Source organism: Amblyomma maculatum, chromosome 9 (genome assembly GCF_055883805.1).
Source record: "Amblyomma maculatum isolate TAMU_Amacu chromosome 9, ASM5588380v1, whole genome shotgun sequence".
In the NCBI taxonomy this organism is placed as follows: Eukaryota; Metazoa; Arthropoda; class Arachnida; order Ixodida; family Ixodidae; genus Amblyomma; species Amblyomma maculatum.
In genome coordinates this window covers 41355861-41377457 of record NC_139352.1, presented here as the reverse complement: position 1 = coordinate 41377457, position 21597 = coordinate 41355861, and the positions used below count along the sequence as shown (strand labels likewise).

At 45.9% G+C, this 21597-nt stretch overlaps 1 protein-coding gene across 1 annotated transcript in view; it reads left to right on the top strand.

Moving 5' to 3' along the window:
- LOC146178920 (putative sodium-dependent multivitamin transporter) overlaps positions 1–19117 on the top strand; it is a 100639-nt gene extending 81522 nt beyond the window's left edge. Inside the window, exons 14-15 of the mRNA XM_084580068.1 lie at positions 11612–11706; positions 18986–19117. Coding sequence (XP_084436194.1) covers positions 11612–11706; positions 18986–19117 — 227 coding nt within the window. The remainder of the gene's footprint in view (positions 1–11611; positions 11707–18985) is intronic.
- The last annotated feature ends 2480 nt before the right edge of the window (positions 19118–21597 follow it).

The window sequence follows — 21597 nt, the reverse complement described above, 5'->3', positions numbered from 1 at the left end:
CATAGCAACCGCGAACGGGAACAGCGAGAATCGTACTTCATATTTAAATTTAATGCCCTGCATGCCGGTATTAATGAGAGCCCTGGTATTCTTTCTCCACTTCAAAGTTCAGTTACCCCGTAAATTCCTTCCTCAAACACACCCAAAATGGCCAAGTCAAGCTTACTGCAGGTGGCCCAAAGGAATGTCAGCCTCCCCCACCATACACACAATAAAGGTCACACAATTCCTGCTTTTGTCGCCTGGGGTCATACCTATTACTGTATTCTGTGCTTCCTTCCATGTGCCGTCTCTTTTTTTTTTTCCCCACCTGCACTATGAAGCGCACATACTTGACAAGTGGCTTCTCCGAAGACACGAAACACTCAAACACAACATATGCACGCACTGTCAGGAACAGTGTACAGCAGACCTAGAACATCTTATATGGCAATGTCCATCGTTTTCACAAGGAAGAAACAAAATTACGCATATTCCACACGACGACATGCCCACATTAGCAGGTCAGGTTATATCAAGCACCGAAATACAACACTCCATTGCTACATACGGCAGTGAGAGCGGCCTGCTTCGAGTAGTGTGAGAGAGGTCGACTTAGAGCGCGAAGATCGGCCGCATGGCAAGCAACAAGCAACAGCTTGAAGAACCGTTAAGATGAAGAAGTTACACTCCCATCCCTCCTAACTCCCCAAGAACCCAAACAGCGGCCGAGAGCCATCCCTTCCTTTCAATAAAGGCTTCATTCATTCATTCATTCCCACCTGCACTTTCTTCCACTCCCCGCCTGCACCTGCTTTTTACCCCACCCATCACTACAATGCCATTGTACTCTGCGCACCTGTCTCTCTTTCCACTCTTTGCATATAAAACCTACTCCCATTGCTTGCACTCACACTCCTGATGAAGGCCAGCTTCTGGTCGAAACGTCGAGTCTAATAAAACGTTTCTTTAAATGAAGCGTACCCTTCGCTCTATAATTTTTTAAGCGGCCAAGTACGTTAAATGTTCTCGCATCATATATATATATATATATATATATATATATACACAGCGAAATGTACGTTTCATTTAAAGAAACATTTTTATTTTAGTCAGCGTTTTCGATCGGGGGACCGATTTTACTCTTGAAAAAATTTGCTCTTTTATGTTTTAGGCGATATTAAAGGTAACAGTTGTTTCCGCTGTGAACACAAAAGCGACAAAATTGTCATTCGAATATTGCGGTGATAAAAATTCACCTGTGTCTATGAAAAAATGCTAGGAAGTTCCAAATACGGTTCTTGTTTTAGGCGATACTAAACATAGTAGTTTACGCTGTTGAAAACAATAGCAATATATTATTCAAATTATGCGGTGATACAAATTCACGAGTGTGTTTGAAAATATACGAGGAAGTTCTCTTTTGTTTTGTTTTATGTAATATTGAAGATAACAGTTGTTTGCGCTGTTAAAAGTAATAGCGATATATTGTCATTCGAATTAAACCGTTGTAAACAATTCATGTGTATGCCTGAAAATACACAAGGAAGTTCGAGCATCCAGACAGGTTTCCTATTTTGGCATCAGGTTCCTAAGACTGATATACTTGACACACACCGTTAGTTTATAGTACACATCTGAAATCTTTGAGGAGAGCTTTTTTTTTATTACTTCGTGCGCGCGCATAAGTGTATGGGATGCCGGAATGGAGGCAAGTTGGGGGAACCTAAGCTTCACAATGCGATGACATCATTTCGCTACGAATTGGGGAAGCGAATGGGCATGCACACCTGTTTCCAAAGAAGAGCGAAGCAAATGATGAGAAAGCGATATGAGCTGACGTTATTAATGCGTAAGCATTGTATAGCTAGAGTAGGCGGGTTTCGCATGGGTCGTGATTTGTCGGAGCTGCAAGAGGAACTAGTTAATATATCGGAAAATGAATGGTGCCATACGATAGAGCGTGAATTAAAGGTGTACAAGTGGCAAATTGGTTAATTAGGTACTTATTCACAGCCAATTAAGTGCGTTATTGGGAGCCAATGTGGGCGGTTCCACTTAGATCCAAAGGTTGTTGTGGCTGCAGGAGAAAGGAAAAGAAAATGAACGGGCCCGCTACTGGCTCTGTAGCTGAGCCACCTCCGCTGAATAATAATAATTGGTTCAGAGGAAGGGAAAGGCGCAGTATCTGTCACACTTGCATCTGTGGACGCCTCAACCAAGCTGTGAGAGAAGGGAGGAAGGTAGGAAGGAAAATAGAAAGAGAGAAAGGGGAGCCGCTGTGGAGAGCTACGAAGTAATTTCGACCACCTGGAGATCTTTAACGTGCGCTGACATCTCACGGGAGTCACAGCACATGGATGCCTCTTCGTTTGCCTCCATCTAAACGCAGCCGCCGCGGTCGGGATCGAACCCGGGTACTTCGGCAGATTCATTATTACAGCGCAAGGACGGCACAGAACAAGAGTTCTGTGCCGTCCTTGCGCTGTCATAATTAATGTATGATACAACCAACTCGCCCAAAATGTTGTATTATGGTACTTCGGCAAAGTAGTCGGGCGCCTTACCACTGCACCACTCCGGCGCTGCCTCGTGCGGACAGAAGAGAGATGGATTGATAGGAAGGGAAAGGCGGGTACCAGTCTCACATGTTTTCTGTGGACTGATTTATCTATAGGAAGGGAAAGGCGCGGTAACTGTATCACTTGTTTTCTGTGGACACCGCAACCGCGCCGTAGGGGAAGGGAGGAAGGTAGGAGTGAAAGTGGAAAGAGAGAAAGAGGAGCCGTAGTGGAGGGCTACGGAGCAATTTCGACCACCTGGGGATCTTTAACGTGCGCTGACATCGCACAGCACACGGACGCCTTTCTGTGGACACCTCAACCGCGCCGTAAGGAAAGAGAGGAAGGTGGGAGTGAAAGTTTAAAGCGAGAAAGAGGAGCCGTAGTGGAGGGCTACGGAGTAATTTCGACCACCTGGGGATTTTTAACGTGCACTGATATCGCACAGCACACGGACGCCTCAGCGTTTCGCCTCCATTGAAACGCAGCCGCCGAGGTCGGGTTCGAACCCGGGTACTCTGGCACTGTAGTCGGGCGTATTACCACTGCACCACCCCGGCGGGGCCGTGCGGGAAAATAGAGGAGAAAGATAAAGAGAGAAAGAAAGACGCGTGTCGCAACAGCCGTCGTCGACCACCGAAGCGGTAGCGTGTGCAATGACGGCCTACAACAGATAAAAATTACGAGGACTTTATCGAATAAAGTATTGCAAGGGCGAAAGCCTGAGAAGCCTCGTCTTGACCAGCGTTCCTGCCATCTGCAATAGCACACTTGAACACGTATCAAGGAACGCCACGCGACAGGAGTGATGGCGAACCATCCAAACGCACACTTGTCGGAGAAAGTGTCGCAGGTACTGCGTCTTTCCTCCAGAAGTCTCATCTTGTCTAGCGTTTCTACCATCTGCAATCCCAAACTTGAACGCGCGCCAAGGAACGCGCGCCAATGACTTTATAAGATAAATGGTTGCATTAGACAGAGCATCAAAACTCTCGTGTGGTATGTACATCGGGAGGTGCGTGTGGATTGCTTAGTTAATTAATCAGAGCCAATTAAGTCAATCAGAAGTCGAAATAGCCGGGACGGGTATAGTGTCGACGTCCAAAGGGGGTGTCGCGTGGCGCTCGACTTCCGGTGACGTAGGCCTAACTTCTGGTGGCAGGAAATTTGAAACATTGAGCGTAAACGCGAGGAAAACTACGAGATTGATTGATTTATAGGAAGGGAAAGGCACGGTAACTGTCTCACTTGTTTCATCTGGACACCTCAACCGCGCCTTAAGGCAACACCACCTAGAATAAGGGAAGGGAGGAAGGTGGGAGTGAAAGTGGAGAGAAAGAGGAGCCGTAATGGAGGGCTTCAGAGTAATTTCGACCATCTGGGGATCTTTAACGTGCGCTGACATCGCACAGCACACGGACGCCTCTTCGTTATCATGGCGTGCGGCCAACAATGCAAGGACGAGGACATACTTGTAAGGCTTCGTACAGGATCAAATATCATTATCGTTAGCACCCCACATGAAGAAACGGCTCACCTGGTGCGGCGCATTACCCGCCTTAAATTCGCCGGAAAGTCGTACGAGGTCAACGCTTACGTGGCAGCTCCGGAGGACGTCTTTTGCGGCGTAATTCACGGTGTTGACCCAGGTACGTCTCCCGAAGAGCTGAAAGCACACCTACGAGTCAGAACTCAAGGAGTAACCATTATCCAGGCAAGGATGCTTGGAAAATCCAAGACCGCCGTGATCACGTTCGACGGCCCGATCTTGCCGAAATTCGTAATATACTACGGAGGTGAACTACCGTGCTACCAGTACCGCCCCACGAGGCAAGTGTGCTACGTCTGTTTCCAGCAAGGACACCGCTCCGACGTGTGCCACACACCGGACATTATTGTGTGCGGACTGTGCGGAGATAAAAATCCGACGAAAGACCATGTGTGCGAGCTCAAGCGGCTAATATGCGGTGAGGCACATCGCACCGGATCCAAAGAGTGCCCCGAGAGACTGAAAAAAGCAAGACGAAAGCCCAGTGGGGAAAGAGGGCGCAGTGGCCAACGCGGGCGACCACGCAAGCGATGGTTCAGCTCAGAAGGAGAGACCTCGAGGAGCCGATCAAGGTCCAATTCCTTCCCACCTCTGTCGCCGGCCGGTTCACAGGAAGGGAACAAACAAGAAAAGCAGAAAAAGAAGCTTTCCCAGAAAGGCGGCAGCAAGGTAAGCTGGGCATCTACCATTGATCCGTACTCGGTAGAAAATAGTAACACAAGCAATACAAACAACAAAAATATTCCTGTCAAAGAAGCTAAAGACGCGAGCAGTGATGCACTCAGACGCGAGCTTGAACTCGCTCGATCCTCAAACAAAATGAGCTCGAACGTAAGGTCGAGGAACTAACAAAAACACTAAAGGCACAACAGCGGGAGCTTGAAATCACTAGAGCCTTTCCAAAACAGCCACAAGCATCCAACAATGGAGAACTTAAACACGAATGCAACAGATGATGCAGCAGATGATGCAGGATATGATGCGGCAAATCCAATCTCAAATGCAACAGATGCAAGCCCAATTTCAGGAGCAGATCTCAGAAATCAAAAGTGCTTTTCGAAAACAAAGACATAACGAAAACATTAGGGAAAGAGCGTACAACAGTCCAGCGTTAACGGCGTTCGCTGTCGAACAAGGCAACAGCACGAACACGTAAACATGACTAAGACGCGTCAGCAAGACCAAGAAAACTTAGAAATTTGGCAATGGAACTGCAGAGGCTACCACAAAGAACAGGCCCTACTAAAACAATACATAAACACACAGCTTACACCCCCCGATGTGATTGCGCTCCAGGAGACTGGAACCAGGCCCTCTTTACAGGGGTACGATGTTTACGAGAGCCAAAACGGAGGTGAAGCAGCCGTTCTAGTCATCAAAGCCATCACCGCAATCAGGCACGATACCATCGCCGACACGGACATCGAGCACGCGCTTGTCGAAATCATTCCGAAAAAGCGGAAGGGAAGGAGCACATTCGTACTAAACGTGTACAGCCCGCCAAGACAAAGAAAAGCCAAATTCTTCGAACTCTTCCACGGAGCGCACAAGCTGGCCAAAGAAAATGCACTCATTATCGTGGGAGATTTCAACGCCATGGACACGAGTTGGGGATACCGGAAACAAGATATCAAGGGAAGAACATTAGCCAACGTAGCCGAATATTTTGGCTGTAAGCTAATCACAGATCCCGCGACCCCCACGAGAATCGGTAATAGTGTGAGCACGGACACTTGCCCGGACCTCACGTTCGTAAGGAAGAGCAAGGAGTCACAGTGGGAAAATATGATGGAAAACCTAGGTAGCGATCACTTTATCCTCCGGACGCGAATAGCGTCGGAAAGGGTAAGATGCCGGATCGGACAAGCAAAACTCACGGACTGGAACGCGTTCCGCGGGGCTTGCAAAAAATCTGAAGGCGGCATTCAATCACTAGAAAACTGGAGCGGCATGTTGACAGAAACGCGAGACAAATGCACAAAAAGTGTAAGACGAACAACAACGCCCGAAGTAGACGGGCACCTTCTGCGACTATGGCAAGCCAGACGCAGTCTCACCAAAAGATGGCGGAAGCAAAAACACAACAGGAAACTAAAACTAAAGATAGCAGAAGTTACGGCAAAAGCTGAAGAATACGCAGCGCAACTCGCGAGACAAAATTGGGAACAATTCAGCGACTCGCTTAAGGGAACCTTAGGTACGGCCAGAACCTGGAATCTCCTAAGAGCACTAATCGATCCGACCAGAACAAAGTCAGAAAACAATAAAAGCATCCACAGATTCATCCACTCCTTCGAGGGTTCGGACACCGACCTTTTAGAGAAGGCACGAAAAAAATGTTTCGGTGATCGCAACCCCTCACGATACCAAGGAAACTATCGCGGAGCCGAAAACGAGAGGCTCGACCGCCCAATAACTGTGGAAGAAGTTTATGCGGCCATAAGGAATACGACCAGAAACACGGCAGCAGGAGCCGACAGAATCGACAATGCCCTGATCCGAAACCTGAGTGACGACCTCATACAAGAGCTCGTAAGCTTTCTAAACAAACACTGGGAGGCGGAGACGGTTCCCGAAGACTGGAAACACGCCGAAGTAATTATGATACCTAAACCTGGCAAACAGCTCCGAATTGAAAATCTCATGCCCATCTCGCTCACGTCGTGCCTCGGCAAGCTTTACGAGCGGGTGGTGATGCTCAGACTGCAAAATTTCATGGAAGATAATGAACATGTACCCCATACCATGTTCGGCTTCAGAGCAAAACTCTCGACGCAGGACGTGCTGCTTCAAATACAAGAAGATGTGCTCCGCAACGTACCCCGAACAGGTGAAAATGTCATAATGGCCCTTTATATCAAGGGAGCATTTGATAACGTCAGTCACGAAGCGATCCTTAGAGGCCTAGACGACCTGGACTGCGGACGCAGAATCCACGGGTACGTCAAAGCCTTCCTGTCAGATAGAACTGCCACCATCGGCATGGGAGACCTTCGATCGAGCAAACTTCACGCGCCAAACAAAGGAACACCACGAGGATCAGTCATCTCACCTATCCTCTTCAATATAGCTATGATAGGTCTAGCACGAAAACTAGAGAAGATCGAAGGCATCAGGCACGCCATGTATGCAGACGACATAACAGTCTGGACGAACACCGGTTCTCTAGGGGAGAAGGAAGAAAAACTACAGGAAGCGGCCTCCTGTGTACAGAAATATCTCGGAGAAAGAGGACTCGCATGCTCGACCGAGAAATCGGAACTGCTTCGAGTGTGGAGAGGCAAACAAAACCGGACCGTCCCAACCAGTGAGAACCTGAAACTCAACATCTACCTGGAAGGAATGCCCATCCCTGAAAAGACAACAATAAGAATATTAGGTATGTGGGTTCAATCGAACCAACGCAGTAGTCACACTTTTACCATGCTCAAAACAACAACGCTACAAGTGACACGCATGATCACCCGCATCACCAACAGGCGGCATGGCATGCGCGAAGAAGACACACTAAAACTAGTTAGAAACCTGGTAGTGAGCCGAATTATGTACAGCCTGCCCTACCAGTGCCTCAACAAGAGTGAAATACAACAAGCCCTACTACGCAAAGCGTATAAGACGGCGCTCCGATTACCGCGCAACACGTCTACAGAAAAGCTCATGGCGCTTGGATTGCAAAACACATTCGAAGAACTACGCGAGGTGCAGCTTGAGTCGCAAAAACTCAGGTTGCTGCAGACAACGACTGGAAGAGCGCTCTTACAGAGACTCGGAAACTGTGAGCAGATGCGAGAAATAGCGAGGACGGTAACGATCCCCGACGAACTTCGCAAGTCCCTCAAGGTAGCTCCAATCCCGAGAAACATGGACCCTAACCTCCACCAAGGTAGAAGAGAAGCAAGGGCCGATTTTATTCAAAAACATACGCTCCTCAAGACACGACTGTGTATGCAGACGCGTCCTCGAGAGGAGGACAGAACAAAATTGCAGTGGCCACGGTGGTCAATTCGTCTCTACGCGAAGTGACCAGCGCCTCTATCCGACACTGCACAGCAGCAGAGGCCGAGGAAGTAGCCATTTCTCTAGCGGTGGCGGAGGGCTATAGAGCTGGGCGGTCGCTAACGATACTCACGGACTCTCAAACAGCCTGTCGAAATTTCATGAATGGTAGGATTGGTCGTCACGCGCTTCGTATACTCCTCGAAGCGAGCGACAGAATTAAAAACCACGAAGAAAACAAGACCAGACACAAAATTGTATGGGTACCGGGGCACATGGGGGTGGCAGGGAACCAAGAGGCTGACAGGATAGCTCGAGCATATACTACTTTCCGAGCATCCGACGGGTCCGCGGAACTTTTGCCAGCACCCAAGGCATACTCGGCCATACTAGAAAACTATAGAGGAAGGAGAATGCGATATCCCCCCCCCCCCCCCCCCGCACAGTTCTCTCACCAGAGAGGAAACTGTCATATGGAGACAATTACAGACGGGTTCATACCGAAACCTACACATACTAAACAAAATGCACCCTACCATATACGCTGACAGATGTCCGTGGTGCGATGAAAAACCAGCAATATATCACATCACATGGGCATGTCAAAACATAGATGTGGTCCCCAAAATTCGAAACCCGAGTGCGGAGCAATGGGAGACTCTGCTGTCCAGCGACCGCTGCGAAGACCAGCAAGGTCTGGTACAGCGAGCCCAACGGGCGGCAGCAGCCAGCGGAGCCCTGGACTGAGGGCAACCGACCATTGTGAAAAAGTGGACGAAGTCGACGGAGAAGACTCTTGTGGATACAACAAGCAGACATCTCTGAAGACGTCCAAAAACCGCCAAATAATATAGGGCTAAATAAAGTTTTTCCTCCTCCTCCTCCTCGCCTGAACGAGAGGAAAAGGACGTCATTTGCATGCACGAATGGGTGGGAATGGTTAGAAAGTGTGTATAAAGAAATATAATCAGCCAACTGCAGACTGAAAAATTCTGAGAGCACTGCAGGAATCTGCAGTGCAGAAATTCGAAAGCTAGAGCGTTGCCGCTGCATACAGTACATCGCGCACCCCTTGCCGAACGTTTCGCTGAACGCATCAAAGTTCACCGGAACTCTGTAATTGGATTAAAGGAAAGGAAAGGCATAGTATCTGTCCCTCCCAGAATCCTGCTCACACATCTCGTGGACAAAACAGCAACACTCAGGCTTACGCATTTCTCCAGTGCAGGTTCTGCAGTGATTGCGGCAAATTTTTGTGTATTCAATAGCACAAAGCAATCACACACGGCCCACCAAATATCACGCCACCCATCGACGACGTCTACGGACGCTGTAATGTTTGGGGCTTGATTTAGAGAAAACCGCTCGGCTTTTAAGGCTCCGTACAATTTCGGAAGTTAGTATCTAGAATCAAGGCCGACCTCGACCATTTATTAGCACTTTTTCACTTTGACGGTATACTGTACTGACGCCGAAACACACGTCGTCTTCTGGTTTTGTGGCGTCACGTCTGTTTGGACGTCGCCATTAGCTCGTTCAGCTATGTTGACGTCTGATTGGATTTTGGCTGTAATTAAGTGATGACTCCACTTCGACCACAACATTTTCCTGGCGAGATTTCTTGGTCCTATTTCACATATAATTGTCTTTCATCTAACTATCTTCAGTTCACCGCTATCGTGATGACAAACTCTGGGGACAAGTTCCTTCGAACATAGTCGCTAAATGCTCCCGCGTTCATAAACAAAGCGTAATATCCATGGCAGGCAGTAAGATACGACGACAAAAGAAAAGCCATACGGAATGTAAAATATGGTGAAAGAGGGTCGCCGACGCGGCGCTGGCTCGAAGGCGCCCGGCTCGATGCGATCAGCACGCACCTGGCGCCTGTGCTTCGGCCCATTCACCACTCTAGCTTTCACGTCCCCTTATGGAAACGCCAACTCCATGCCTAAGAACAGCCGAATCTTATGAGCACACAGGCCACATTGTTCACGAAATCTCACTTTCAGTACAGTGGCTAGAATAGTACTTTCAGAAACGACGCCTGAGCGCCGCAGTCAGTCATCATCACTTCCAAATTTGTTGTAAATTTCTGAATGTCCAGTGGGGAAGGCAGAACCTTTTTGCACAAAGAAGTCCCAATACAATTACTTATATCATATTAGCATTAGAGATGAATAATTAAAGTCCCATGATTAGACTGGCTTCAAAAGAAAAGCGCTATGTTGCAATTTAAACTTTAGGAGATAACCCAAATATTGTCCAGCAGCTTTCAATGAAAGAAGCGAGGTATACTCTCGATAAATTGTTCTTAAGGTCCTGGCTCATGCGCGGCATGTTTAGAAAGTGTGATCACAAATTGTGATCAGAAAACAGGCTTCGCACTTAAAGAAAAAGAAATAGGTCGTCTCAGTCGGGAATCGAACGGGCAAAACCCTATTGAAAGTGTCATACGGTTCGATAAGCGCGTCGTGTACTTCCTGACCAGCCAACATTGATTGGACTGCTTAAGGAACTGGTGCAGTTGAAAAACATTTTAAACCTGTGACTTCAGTATATGTGCTCTGAAGTGTTTTATCATTACATTTTGTACCTGTGTCGTGTCGAAGTCGGTAATAAAGAAAAAAAGAACTCCACTCCGGGCTCGTGAGAATTTTTTTCTTTATTACCCGTAATTTCTCTTGTCTAGCGACAAACCTGACATCTCGATGGAATGGAATGGAATGGATGGAATGGAATATAGGAGCGTCCCCTTTGAAACGAGGTTATAGCAGTAGCTATCATGCTCATTTTTCTCCCTTTATCTTAATTATTGATTTAGAATGGTTAACTAAACCATCATTCTATTTATTAAATTTTTGTTTCTAGATTACTAGCATTATGTCACTTCTCTGCTTTTAAGCCACCGATCTTCCAGTCGTTTTCTGCTAGTTTCCACCGCCGGTTTATTCACCCGGTCACTGGTATCTCTAAACCCCAGAGCTTTGTAGAGGGCGCCACTGTGCTCCGGCGGAGGAGAGGTGTACTGGCTGCTCTTCAGTCAGTCTTTCCCTGGACTCGGTAGCTATCTGACGCGCTGTGTGATAAACGAACTCCTATGTCTCCAAACAATAAACGGGCTCGTGCCGCAGATACGAAACATCAAAAACAACGACAGTCGAGTGGTATTCTGTCACTTCATCAACAACAAAACATGTTAAAGAACCCCAGGTGGTCGAAATATCCGGAGCCTTCCACTACGACGTCTCATAGCCTGAGTCGCTTTAGGACGTTAAACCACAAAAACCAAAACACTGGTCTTGTATTCACCAAAGTTCGAAAAGGTCAAATCAATCACCATCTATTGCGCACTTTAAAATACAACACCTGTTTGTCACTTTCAATGTTCACAATGAAAGCGTTCGGGTCCCATACAGCGAGTCTGTTTTTCTCTTGTTTTTGCTGACGAGGGTCTGTTTTCCTTTGAAGTACATCTTGCTTCAGCACTTACGTGTCTTTACCTCTCATCTATTCGACATGCCAGACGGGAAGCAAGAGTTATACCAAAGCCTGCGGCTCTCCAGCCCTGCCTTCCTGCGTCTGTGGAGGCGGCTGGGACTGCTGAACGAGCAGCTAAAGGTACGTTGGAATAAGATGGCCAACCTTCCTCGGCACGATACACGCGGGATACCAGAAACATTCGCGGCACCCCAGCCTTGGGGCAACCTTCTATTCGCGGTGGCATGTCGGTAAAGCGCCACAAAGTGTGCAGCGCAGAACCATGCAGTTCCGGGATGTTTTAACGAACCACCCACTGTGGAGTTCACAATATCTTAAAACGTTTTCGAAAGCTTCTATTCAGATTCTCTGATATTCCATGGCCTATAGTACGGATTAGGCATCTATGAACGCCAAAGTTTCTTATAATTCTCCGACCCGGTGTTTCTAATAGCTTTGTGTAGAAGTTATATAATTATTAAGTATCTAATTGCTAAGCTCTCTATGATACCTTCATCTAATTAGCTGACCTTCCACCTGCACCGACAAAACCAATTCATCTCTTGCTGGTTGCGCAATAAAGATTTCTAAACAATAAAAATTGTGGGGGCTTAACTATGGCTTGGACATAGTGATACGAGTAAAATCTGTGTGTGTTGGAACAATAGCCCATGCAACCCCGCCTTTTCGATCCGCGATTTGGAAACGAAATTTTCATTAAGTTAGATAGAGGTGGCCTTCGCGGGGCCTTAAATTTTCAAGGAGCATGGTGAAGAAATGTCGCTGTGCGGTTCACGTGTCCACAGAAAAATGTGGCAGATACTGCACCTTTTCTTTTTATAAACCAACACACGTCAGCGTGGACTAACCATTGACATTGAAGGAGCCACATGACTGTGTGACTATAAATATAACCTGCCTTCATTTCCCCAAAGCATCCGACCGCTTGAAGTGTAGACCACATTGCATGCGGGCAGCCCGACACTCGTTAACGCGGCGATGGAAACGTCAAAGGCACAACAGAAAGCTGGCCAAGCGCATAGCAGCCATGAACAAACAGATCACCGAGCACGCGACCAAACTATGCAGGGAGAATTGGCTGAAGACCTGCGACGGCCTGCAGGGCAAGCTCTCGACGTGGAAAACGTGGTGTCTCTCGAGTCATCTGACCGACTCATTGAGTAGCAAAACAACGACCAATCGCAACCTTACCAAAGTATTGAACATGTACAAGGAAGACGACCGCGGGCTCCTGAAAGACCTGAAGGCGAGGTACCTAAAGACAGGGAAGGGGCAGTACCCGGTGCCCGAGAGGTACGAAGGACCCGACGACGAAGAGTTGGACTGGCCGTTTTACATGTCGGAACTGTGGACAGCGATAGATGAAAGTAACAAGAGAAGTGCATCCGGCAGGAATGATATAACGTACAGCCTACTCAGTAACATGAGCGGTAAAGCGGCCCGCGGCCTCCTAGGGCACATAAACAAAGTCTGGGAGGGCTAGCAGTTGCCGAAGGAATGGAAAGGCGTCGTGGTCTGCTTCATTCCAAAGCCCGGCAAGACCATCACGATAGACAACATGCGGCCCGTCTCCCTCACGTCGTGCGCGGGGACGGTGATCGCATGAAGGTCCTCGAAGAAACGGATCAGATGCCGGAGACGAATTACGGCTTCAGGCAACATCTCAGCACCCAAGACGTGACGATGCAACTGGTCGTCAAGCCGGCAACGAGGCACGCGCCGCTCGGGATACTCGCCCTCGACCTGAAGGGAGCGTTTGATAACGTGCCCCACGCGAGCGTGTTGCAGGATCTCAATATGACCAGGTGTGGCCGAAAGACATTCGGCTACACCAAAGCTTTTCTGCCAAACCGAACAGCGACCATCAGGATAGGGGAAGAGAAGGCGTATCCTGTCGAGCTCAGTGATAGGGGCACCCCGCAGGGATCGGTCTTGTCGCCCCTGCTCTTCAATCTGGCCCTCCTGCCAGACCGCTTGCAGAGCTTCCTCGAGAACAGCCACCTCTTCCCTGATTCAATTTTCGGCTTTCGCCCATTCCTCTCCACCCAGGACGTCATGCTCTCACTCTCCCAAGAGGTCATTCACGTGCTTCATGTCAAGCGCACTCGCGCAATCTTGGAACTGGACTTGACGAAAGCCTTTGACAACGTCTTATATCTTTGCGAAGATTTCTATATTAACGTCCTCCATGCCACCATCCTACACGCACTTTCCACCCTTAACGTTTGTTCCCGGGTCCATGGTTACATCATGGATTTTCTTGCCCGTCACACGGCTGAGATCTCACGACCTCCGTCGTCTTATTCAGGCCTTTGTGCTAAGCCGCCTTGTCTACTCCCTCCCCTCTCTCTTTCTTGGTTCATTCCATTCCCAAGACTTGTGCGAATTATTACATCGGCCAAACTGGACGTTGTGTCAATGACCGTCTTGGGGAACACGTCCGAAAATTAAAAAATGAAGATTCCCATTACAAGCATATAGTTGCTCGCATAAGTAAATGTGATGGTGCCTGTCGACGCGCCGCGCGTACAATAGAGCGGCGCCGTCGGGTAAAGTTGCGCGGCGCTACCGCTCCCCTCGCTGAGGGCGCCACTGACGTAGGGTCGAGGCGCACAGGTCGCACAGGTACGAACGTTGGCGCGGGGCGGGAGCGCTGTTATTCGCTGGCGTGGTAACTGTTCCTAAGCATGAATCGTGCATATTAGGGAAAAATGTTCACGGTGACTGCTGTCACTGATAGCACTTCAGAAGCCAGCTTGATTTACAGATAATTGGAACAACTGCATCGCAGTACGCCATTGAGATTTGTAAGGAGAACAATTTTGGTATCAGCTGTTACTTTCAATGATTCAGCGCGTCGTACAAACGTTTTTTTTTTTTTTTTAACTTAAAAAAAAACAAGGAAAGACGAATATACGCGTTGCATCTTTCTGTTTCGATCACTCCAAAATAATCGTCGCAATAGGCAAAGCTTGTGTTTCTATTTTTTCTCTTCTCTCCTTCCCCTTCCCCAGTGCAGAGTAGCAGGCCAGATTTGAATTATTCCGGCCAACCTCTCTGACTTTTCCTTTCAATAAATACATCTATCTATCTATATTTATTTTTTCAAAGAATTGCGCAGTTAGCGAAACAAAAAATACTGCGCTGGAGCACATGTAACATACCACACAGACGAGCTAACCAGGGAGGAAGTTAACATCGCTGTCCAGAAAATACACGTGCACATTTATTATTATTACCTTACTGACGCGTAATAAACACACTTCTGGTGCTGTCATTATTTTTCACGGGCCTTAATGCGGTTGAGTAGGAGTTTTGCGGTTTCCGATGCTAGAGAGGGACAGCGATTTAGTTGACAAGGAAAACTAATATAGGCTTTGCACGACTCGGTTTAACTCACTTTAAAGTAGTCATCTTCACAATAGGTAAATCTTGTGTTTCTATTTTATCACAAAATTTCGTAATTAGCGTATACTGCAAAAAAAAAAAAGCCATCGCAGGAGCACATCTAACACACTACGCAGACGAGCTAGGCAGGGAAGCAATTAGCATTGCAGTCCAGAAATCACAGGTAAACATTTAACATTACTATTACACTATTAGTTTCAAAGTGCTCATTCAGAACCCTGATTAACAACAAACCTCAAACAATCAGACCATTAATTCTTCCTTTTGAACAGATATGCGAAGAATTAGACATACTTGATTCTCTTCCAAATATTGCCCGAAAACCCAGCCCACTGCCCCCCTGGTACCATTTCCCCGCTGTACATGACTTTACATTGACACAGTTCCGTAAGAAACACCGCATGAACACATAGTACAGGAGTTTTTGGCACTAAATGACAAATACAGAGATTACACAGCGTTCTATACAGATGGGTCTAAAACAGTATCTCACGTTGGAAGTTCTGTGGTACAAGAAAAATGGGAAAATATAGTACAATTAACGGATTTCTCATCAATTTTCACAGCTGAATGTCACGCTATTTCTTTGGCGGTAGAAAAAATATTAAGGACAGGTTTTGAAAATAGCATCCTTTATACCGATTCTCTCAGCGTTATCACACCATTAAATCATAGAAATGCTACAGAACCTTTAATCGGAAACATAATTCATAATATAATAGCCGCAGAAACACAGGGGCATACAATTAAACTCTGTTGGGTACCAAGCCACGTTGGAATCAGCGGCAATGAGAGCTGATGCATGTGCTGCAGCAGCCCCTCATACTAAAATACAGCCAGTCAACATACCACATAAAGATGTTCTAAGACTTGTAGAGAGAAAACTGAGAGTAAAATGGAAGAGCTCATGTAACAACGAAATTAATAATATGTTTCACCTTGTCAAGTCTATCATTGAAGAATGGAAATCGTGCAGTCACCAAAAACGCTTCATCGAAGTCATTTTATGTCGTCTTCGCATCGCACACACTCATATGACACATAGCTTTATTCTAAAGAAAGACGACAGACCTCCCTGTGAAAGATGCGCAGGTGAACTAACAATAAACCACGTCCTACTTTCCTGCACTGAACTAGAAAAGTTAAGGAAAAAAAATTTTCCTCTCTATCTCAGCCTGCTGTTGGGAAAAGATCCACTTGTCGAAGTTGAAAATGTTATCCATTGTCTAAAGGATACAAAGCTCCTGACCAAACCTTAGGAATATATATATATATATATATATATATATATATATATATATATATATATATATATATATATATATATATATATATATATATATATATAATATATATATATATATATATATATGTGTGTGTGTGTGTGTGTGTGTGTGTGTGTGTGTGTGTGTGTGTGTGTGTGTGTGTGTGTGTGTGTGTGTGTGTGTGTGTGTGTGTGTGTGTGTGTGTGTGTGTGTGTGTGTGTGTGTGTGTGTGTGTGTGTGTGTGTGTGTGTGTGTGTGTGTGTGTGTGTGTATATATATATATATATATACGAAGCCAACAGTCGGCGAGGCCAAGGAAAGCGCTGGGGATGGTACTTTGTCTTTTTTTTTTCTTTTTTTTTTAATGTTTCCATGGATAATCACAGAAATTAGTAATGTAATCCGTTTATGGGAAAGATAATTAAACACAAAGTAGAAGCAGTTCTACTTTGTGTTTAATTATATTTTCCGTAAACAGATTACATTACTAGTTTCTGTGATTATCCAAGTAAACATTAAAAAAAAATACAAAGTACCATCCCCAGCACTTTCCTTGGCCTCGCCGGCTGTTGTCTTCTTTCCTTCATGTATTATAATGAGCACCCCCTCATTATATATATATATATATATATATATATATATATATATATATATATATATATATATATATATATATATATATATATATATATATATATATATATATATAACTCCTTATGCACAAAATAAAAACAAACCTTGTTCCTGGCGCATGATAGCCTGAGTTGCTTATGCGCCAAAAAACCCAATACAATACAATACAATACAATGCAGTATTGACGCTTAATAAACACAGTGTTTGGTGCTTGCACTATTTTTTACAAGCCTCAAAGCAGCTGAATACTTCGCGGCTATATCGCCGGAAGGACAAAGCAAAGCTGGCACTTACTGCAATGCTGTATTCCTGCAGCACCAAAAGGCAGATAAAAGTAGAAGCATGACCTTGCATACTGCAAAACAGTCCACGAAACAGGGAGAAAGTGGCAGCGCGTGGCTATCCGGACCGCTTTGCAACACGGCGCACCCGGCACTCGCCTGGCGAGGGTGACCCTACGTCGCTGTCGCCATCTCTCGGCAGCCAGTGGCGTAACTTGTCAACGGAGGAGGAGCGGCGGCGACGGCAGTGGAGCGCGGAGTTGACAGGCACAGGGTGTATAAAGGAGGTTATGGTGATGCATATGTGGCCCGGTTTGAAGAGACAAAGTTTGTCAAAAGTAAAGATAGCACGACACGGATTAGCCTAGAAGCCTATAATCTAAAAAACTTGGCAGCGAACCCTCTTTATCTCTCTTCGCGGCTGAGTGTCTTTTTCAACGTAACTATGTGTTTATCCTCTGGCAAAATTGTCTTTTCGTCTGTGATACACACCCACCCGCGCATTCGCCTTGCATTGCTGAGTGTACTGGCAATATATATATATAGTATTATTTATTTATTCTATTTTTATTTATTCATACTGTCAGCATGAGCCAAGACAGGAGTTGCAGGATATGTACAAAAACAATATTACATACGTGAAGAAAAAAGAAACTATGCAGTTCATTGGTACCTGCATGCACAAAACACACCACTTTACAAGAAACCCGTAAAGCCTTAATTATCATAGAACAAGAAACAAATCATAATTCAAAAGAACTGTGAGTTGAGCTAGTTGGTGCATCATTTTTTTTAAAATACACAGTGCAACAAACATAGGACAAACGAGTAGACGGGACAGCGCTGTTCCCGTCTACTCGCTTGTCCTATGTTTGTTGCGCTGTGTATTTTTAAAAAAATCATAATTCAACATGCGATAATTTTTCTGCATCTACTTAACATGCGATATATATATATATATATATATATATATATATATATATATATATATATATATATATATATATATATATATCTGCGTGTGTGTGTGTGTGTGTGTGTGTGTGTGTGTGTGTGTGTGTGTGTGTGTGTGTGTGTGTGTGTGTGTGTGTGTGTGTGTGTGTGTGTGTGTGTGTGTGTGTGTGTGTGTGTGTGTGTGTGTGTGTGTGTGTGTGTGTGTGTGTGTGTGTGTGTGTGTGTGTGTGTGTGTGTGTGTGTGTGTGTGTGTGTGTGTGTGTGTGTGTGTGTGTGTGTGTGTGTGTGTGTGTGTGCGCGTGTGCGTGCGTGCACGCGCGCGCGCGCGCTTAAAAAACTTCCAGTAATAGCGTCCAGCAAAACCCAACGTTGCTAGCTTGTTCTAGTAACGTAGGCAAAAACGGCTAGTGAATTTTCGAAAGATCCAAGGCCGCAACGAAGCATCGCTCGGTCGTGTTTATTCTTAGAGAGAGTAGATATGTCGTATTCTCTGCACGATTGGTAACACGGGGAGACACTTTTGACAGATCAGACGGTATTTGGCTGCAATGAAGAAACAAACAGCTGCTGGAGATATTAAAGGAATATATGTTTCTTTGCAATGTGAGCTCCCTGTTTTTGAATGTTCATCAAAAATTTACAATAGAGTAATTATGAACATATGGCTTAATGTTGCCGTTTTCATATAGCAAGCGCAATCGATTCAACACGCTAACAATAGGACTTGATAAACTCTTTTATGCACAACCGTGCCATTGTTTTGATGTATTTGTTCTGCAAGAGTTTTAATGTCTAGCTTTTCTATTGCGCATAAAGCCTGCCTTATGTCTGATCAAGTTGAATACATTGCTCTGCAGGAACCGATTAACGATGCCGACATGAAAATCGGGGAGAACAGCGATGAAGAGGAGCCTCCACTGATACTACACCTCAGTGATGCACCTCACAGTCGTGCCTCAGGCAACGCCGAAAAGGACGTGATCAGCTAGCTTTCAGTGCTCACGGCTGTTTGTCATGTGTCGTGAGTGATGCTAACAGTCGGTTAGGCTCTAAGTTCATGGACGAACTGCGATGTGGCCTAATGGCAGCTCCTACAGCATCAAGTAATCACTTCTGAATCGGCGACTGAAGGACAGTGTCTAAGCATTCCTTGCACCGTACATCATGCATCAAACTCGAAATAGGTTCCCGGATGATTCGGCTGGTTAAGTACTACGCGATTTTTCTCGCACGAAGTTACAAAACGGATGTCACAGCTACTGGCTCTAATATCAAAATGGTTTCGCAAAATGTGCTGAAGTCGTCGCGGAGATATTCGACGAAAAAGAGTGCGTAATGTTACTGACTGAATTTTCAAGGGATGGACAATTCTGCCAACATTTGCAATCGCATTTATAGCGCTGGCTGGGCACGAAATAAACTGGTCTTGCTTGCCCACATGTATAAGCCATCTCGTTCTCAGTCTCTAGTTGCCATACATTATCTCTCTAATAAGGAGATAATGCCCTTTCTACATAGATACCTAATGTAGAGCATACTCTACCTGAGCCGTTGCAATGCCACGTCGCGGAGTGGTCGGAGCAGGTATGATGTGCTCCGAAGGTCTGCTTTTTTTCTGCGGAGCTCAGTGCTGACATACAGATCGGCGGATAAGGGGCTGTTGTCTTTGGACAAGCTACACAAGTCTCTTGGCGCTTGGTTTGAGGGACACCTTTCGCTACGTACCACGACAGTGCAAGCTATGACCTGAGGTATTTCATTTGGAGTCGTTCTTTGGGGACGCATAACTCTTGGCGAACTTTTTGATTAACCGATCTGCAAGTAACGCAATTTAATCTAAGCAAGAAAATTACAGAAGTCAGTGAAGCTCCTTCCAAAGAATACCATGTTAGAGGTCGCGTAAACTGTCATCGCTGGTAGTTTACGGGTGAGTTGTAGAAGTGATGTGTAGCTGCCGGTCATGTCTTCAAGCACAGGCGTCGAGGTTTTGACAATTTTGGACTTTTCCACGATGACTTCGGCGCGGGCCAAAGGCCGTGAAAAGTACTTTTTGTTTCTCCAACTCTTAACGCTATCATTTTTTTCTCCGTCATATCAGGGCCCGCACAGTGGATGAAGACAGCTCATTTCTCTGCGAAAGATGAAAAAAATATCATAACGGTGCTCTATATGCTGGAGAGCCATCTCAGCCATTTTAATGCTGCTGTTCTGGTTGCACAGGAACGAGTTGACGACTACCCACCTTAGCAGCAGAGTCAAAGCGATTTCTCCGTGAGTCGTGCAAGGGTCTATTATAGGACACGTTCGGTCAAGAATACGTCACAGTAACGCACAGTTATGTTAGCGTAATGATTAAGAAAACACGCGTGACTTCGTATGAAAATTGTGACGCAGCGTTGTGTAGCGTTGCATAGCGTCCAGGGTGACGGGATAAAATTTGACCTCTCATTTAGTCAAGTTAAAAGCTAGTTTGAGATAGGGATTCGAACCGACGACGTCGAAAAAAACTACAGAACTGTGTCCAAAATACGACAAAATATCCTGTAGTTCTGTCGTAACCATCAGATTTTTCTGTAATTCTGTAGTACTTTTCTGTAGTTTTGTAGTTGTTCTGTAGTATAGTTCTGTTGTCTGCAGTTCTGTAGCACTGTTCTGTTGTAATTACAGAAATTTCTGATGTTATTGCAAAATGTTCTGTTGTCACAACAGGTTCCCCGTCAAAAACCGCACAGAAATTTTATCGTAACATCAGAAAATGTTCTGTAGTCTTTTCCGACTGGGTGCACACCTCGAATGGTACTGCTTTCAGGCCACTGTCGGAGGAACTGCTGCTGGGCGCTTGGCGGGACAAGGGTAACAGTGCCCAGGCAGTGCGGGCTCTTTGCCGTTTTTTGCGCACCACCGGACTTGATTCGCGCTTTTAAAGCAAGCTGCCTTGCTTGTATGTATTTTCATATGCCTTCTCCCGCGTCGTCACCCATCATGATCCTCCTTCTCCCCTTCCCCAGTGCAGAGTAGCAGGCCAGATTTTAACCATTCCGGCCAACCTCTCTGCCTTTCTTCAATATCACATCTTATCACATCACTTTATTTCCTTAAAGACCTCTCTCTGAAGGCATTACGTAAGGGGTGGGTTTACAGACAAAAAATGCAAACACAGGTAATTGTGTTTGAAAATAAATGTTTAAGGCTTCAATAAATGAAGATTGGCATGAGGGGGCGGCGACTTCGTGGGGAAGGGCATTCCGGTCCACAATTGCTCGGGGGAAGAAAAGATCCTGAAAACGTTTTTATGCGAGCAACAGGCCGAGTTATCTGAAATGGATGCGAAGTGCGATGAGATGTGTGGGTGCGATGCACCATGTAAATACATCTATCGATCTAGTTGTCCGCCATAAAGCGAGACAGGTACTGCGCCTTCATTTGTCCCAAAATAAAATCAGTTAAACGTCTTTAGAAATAATGATTA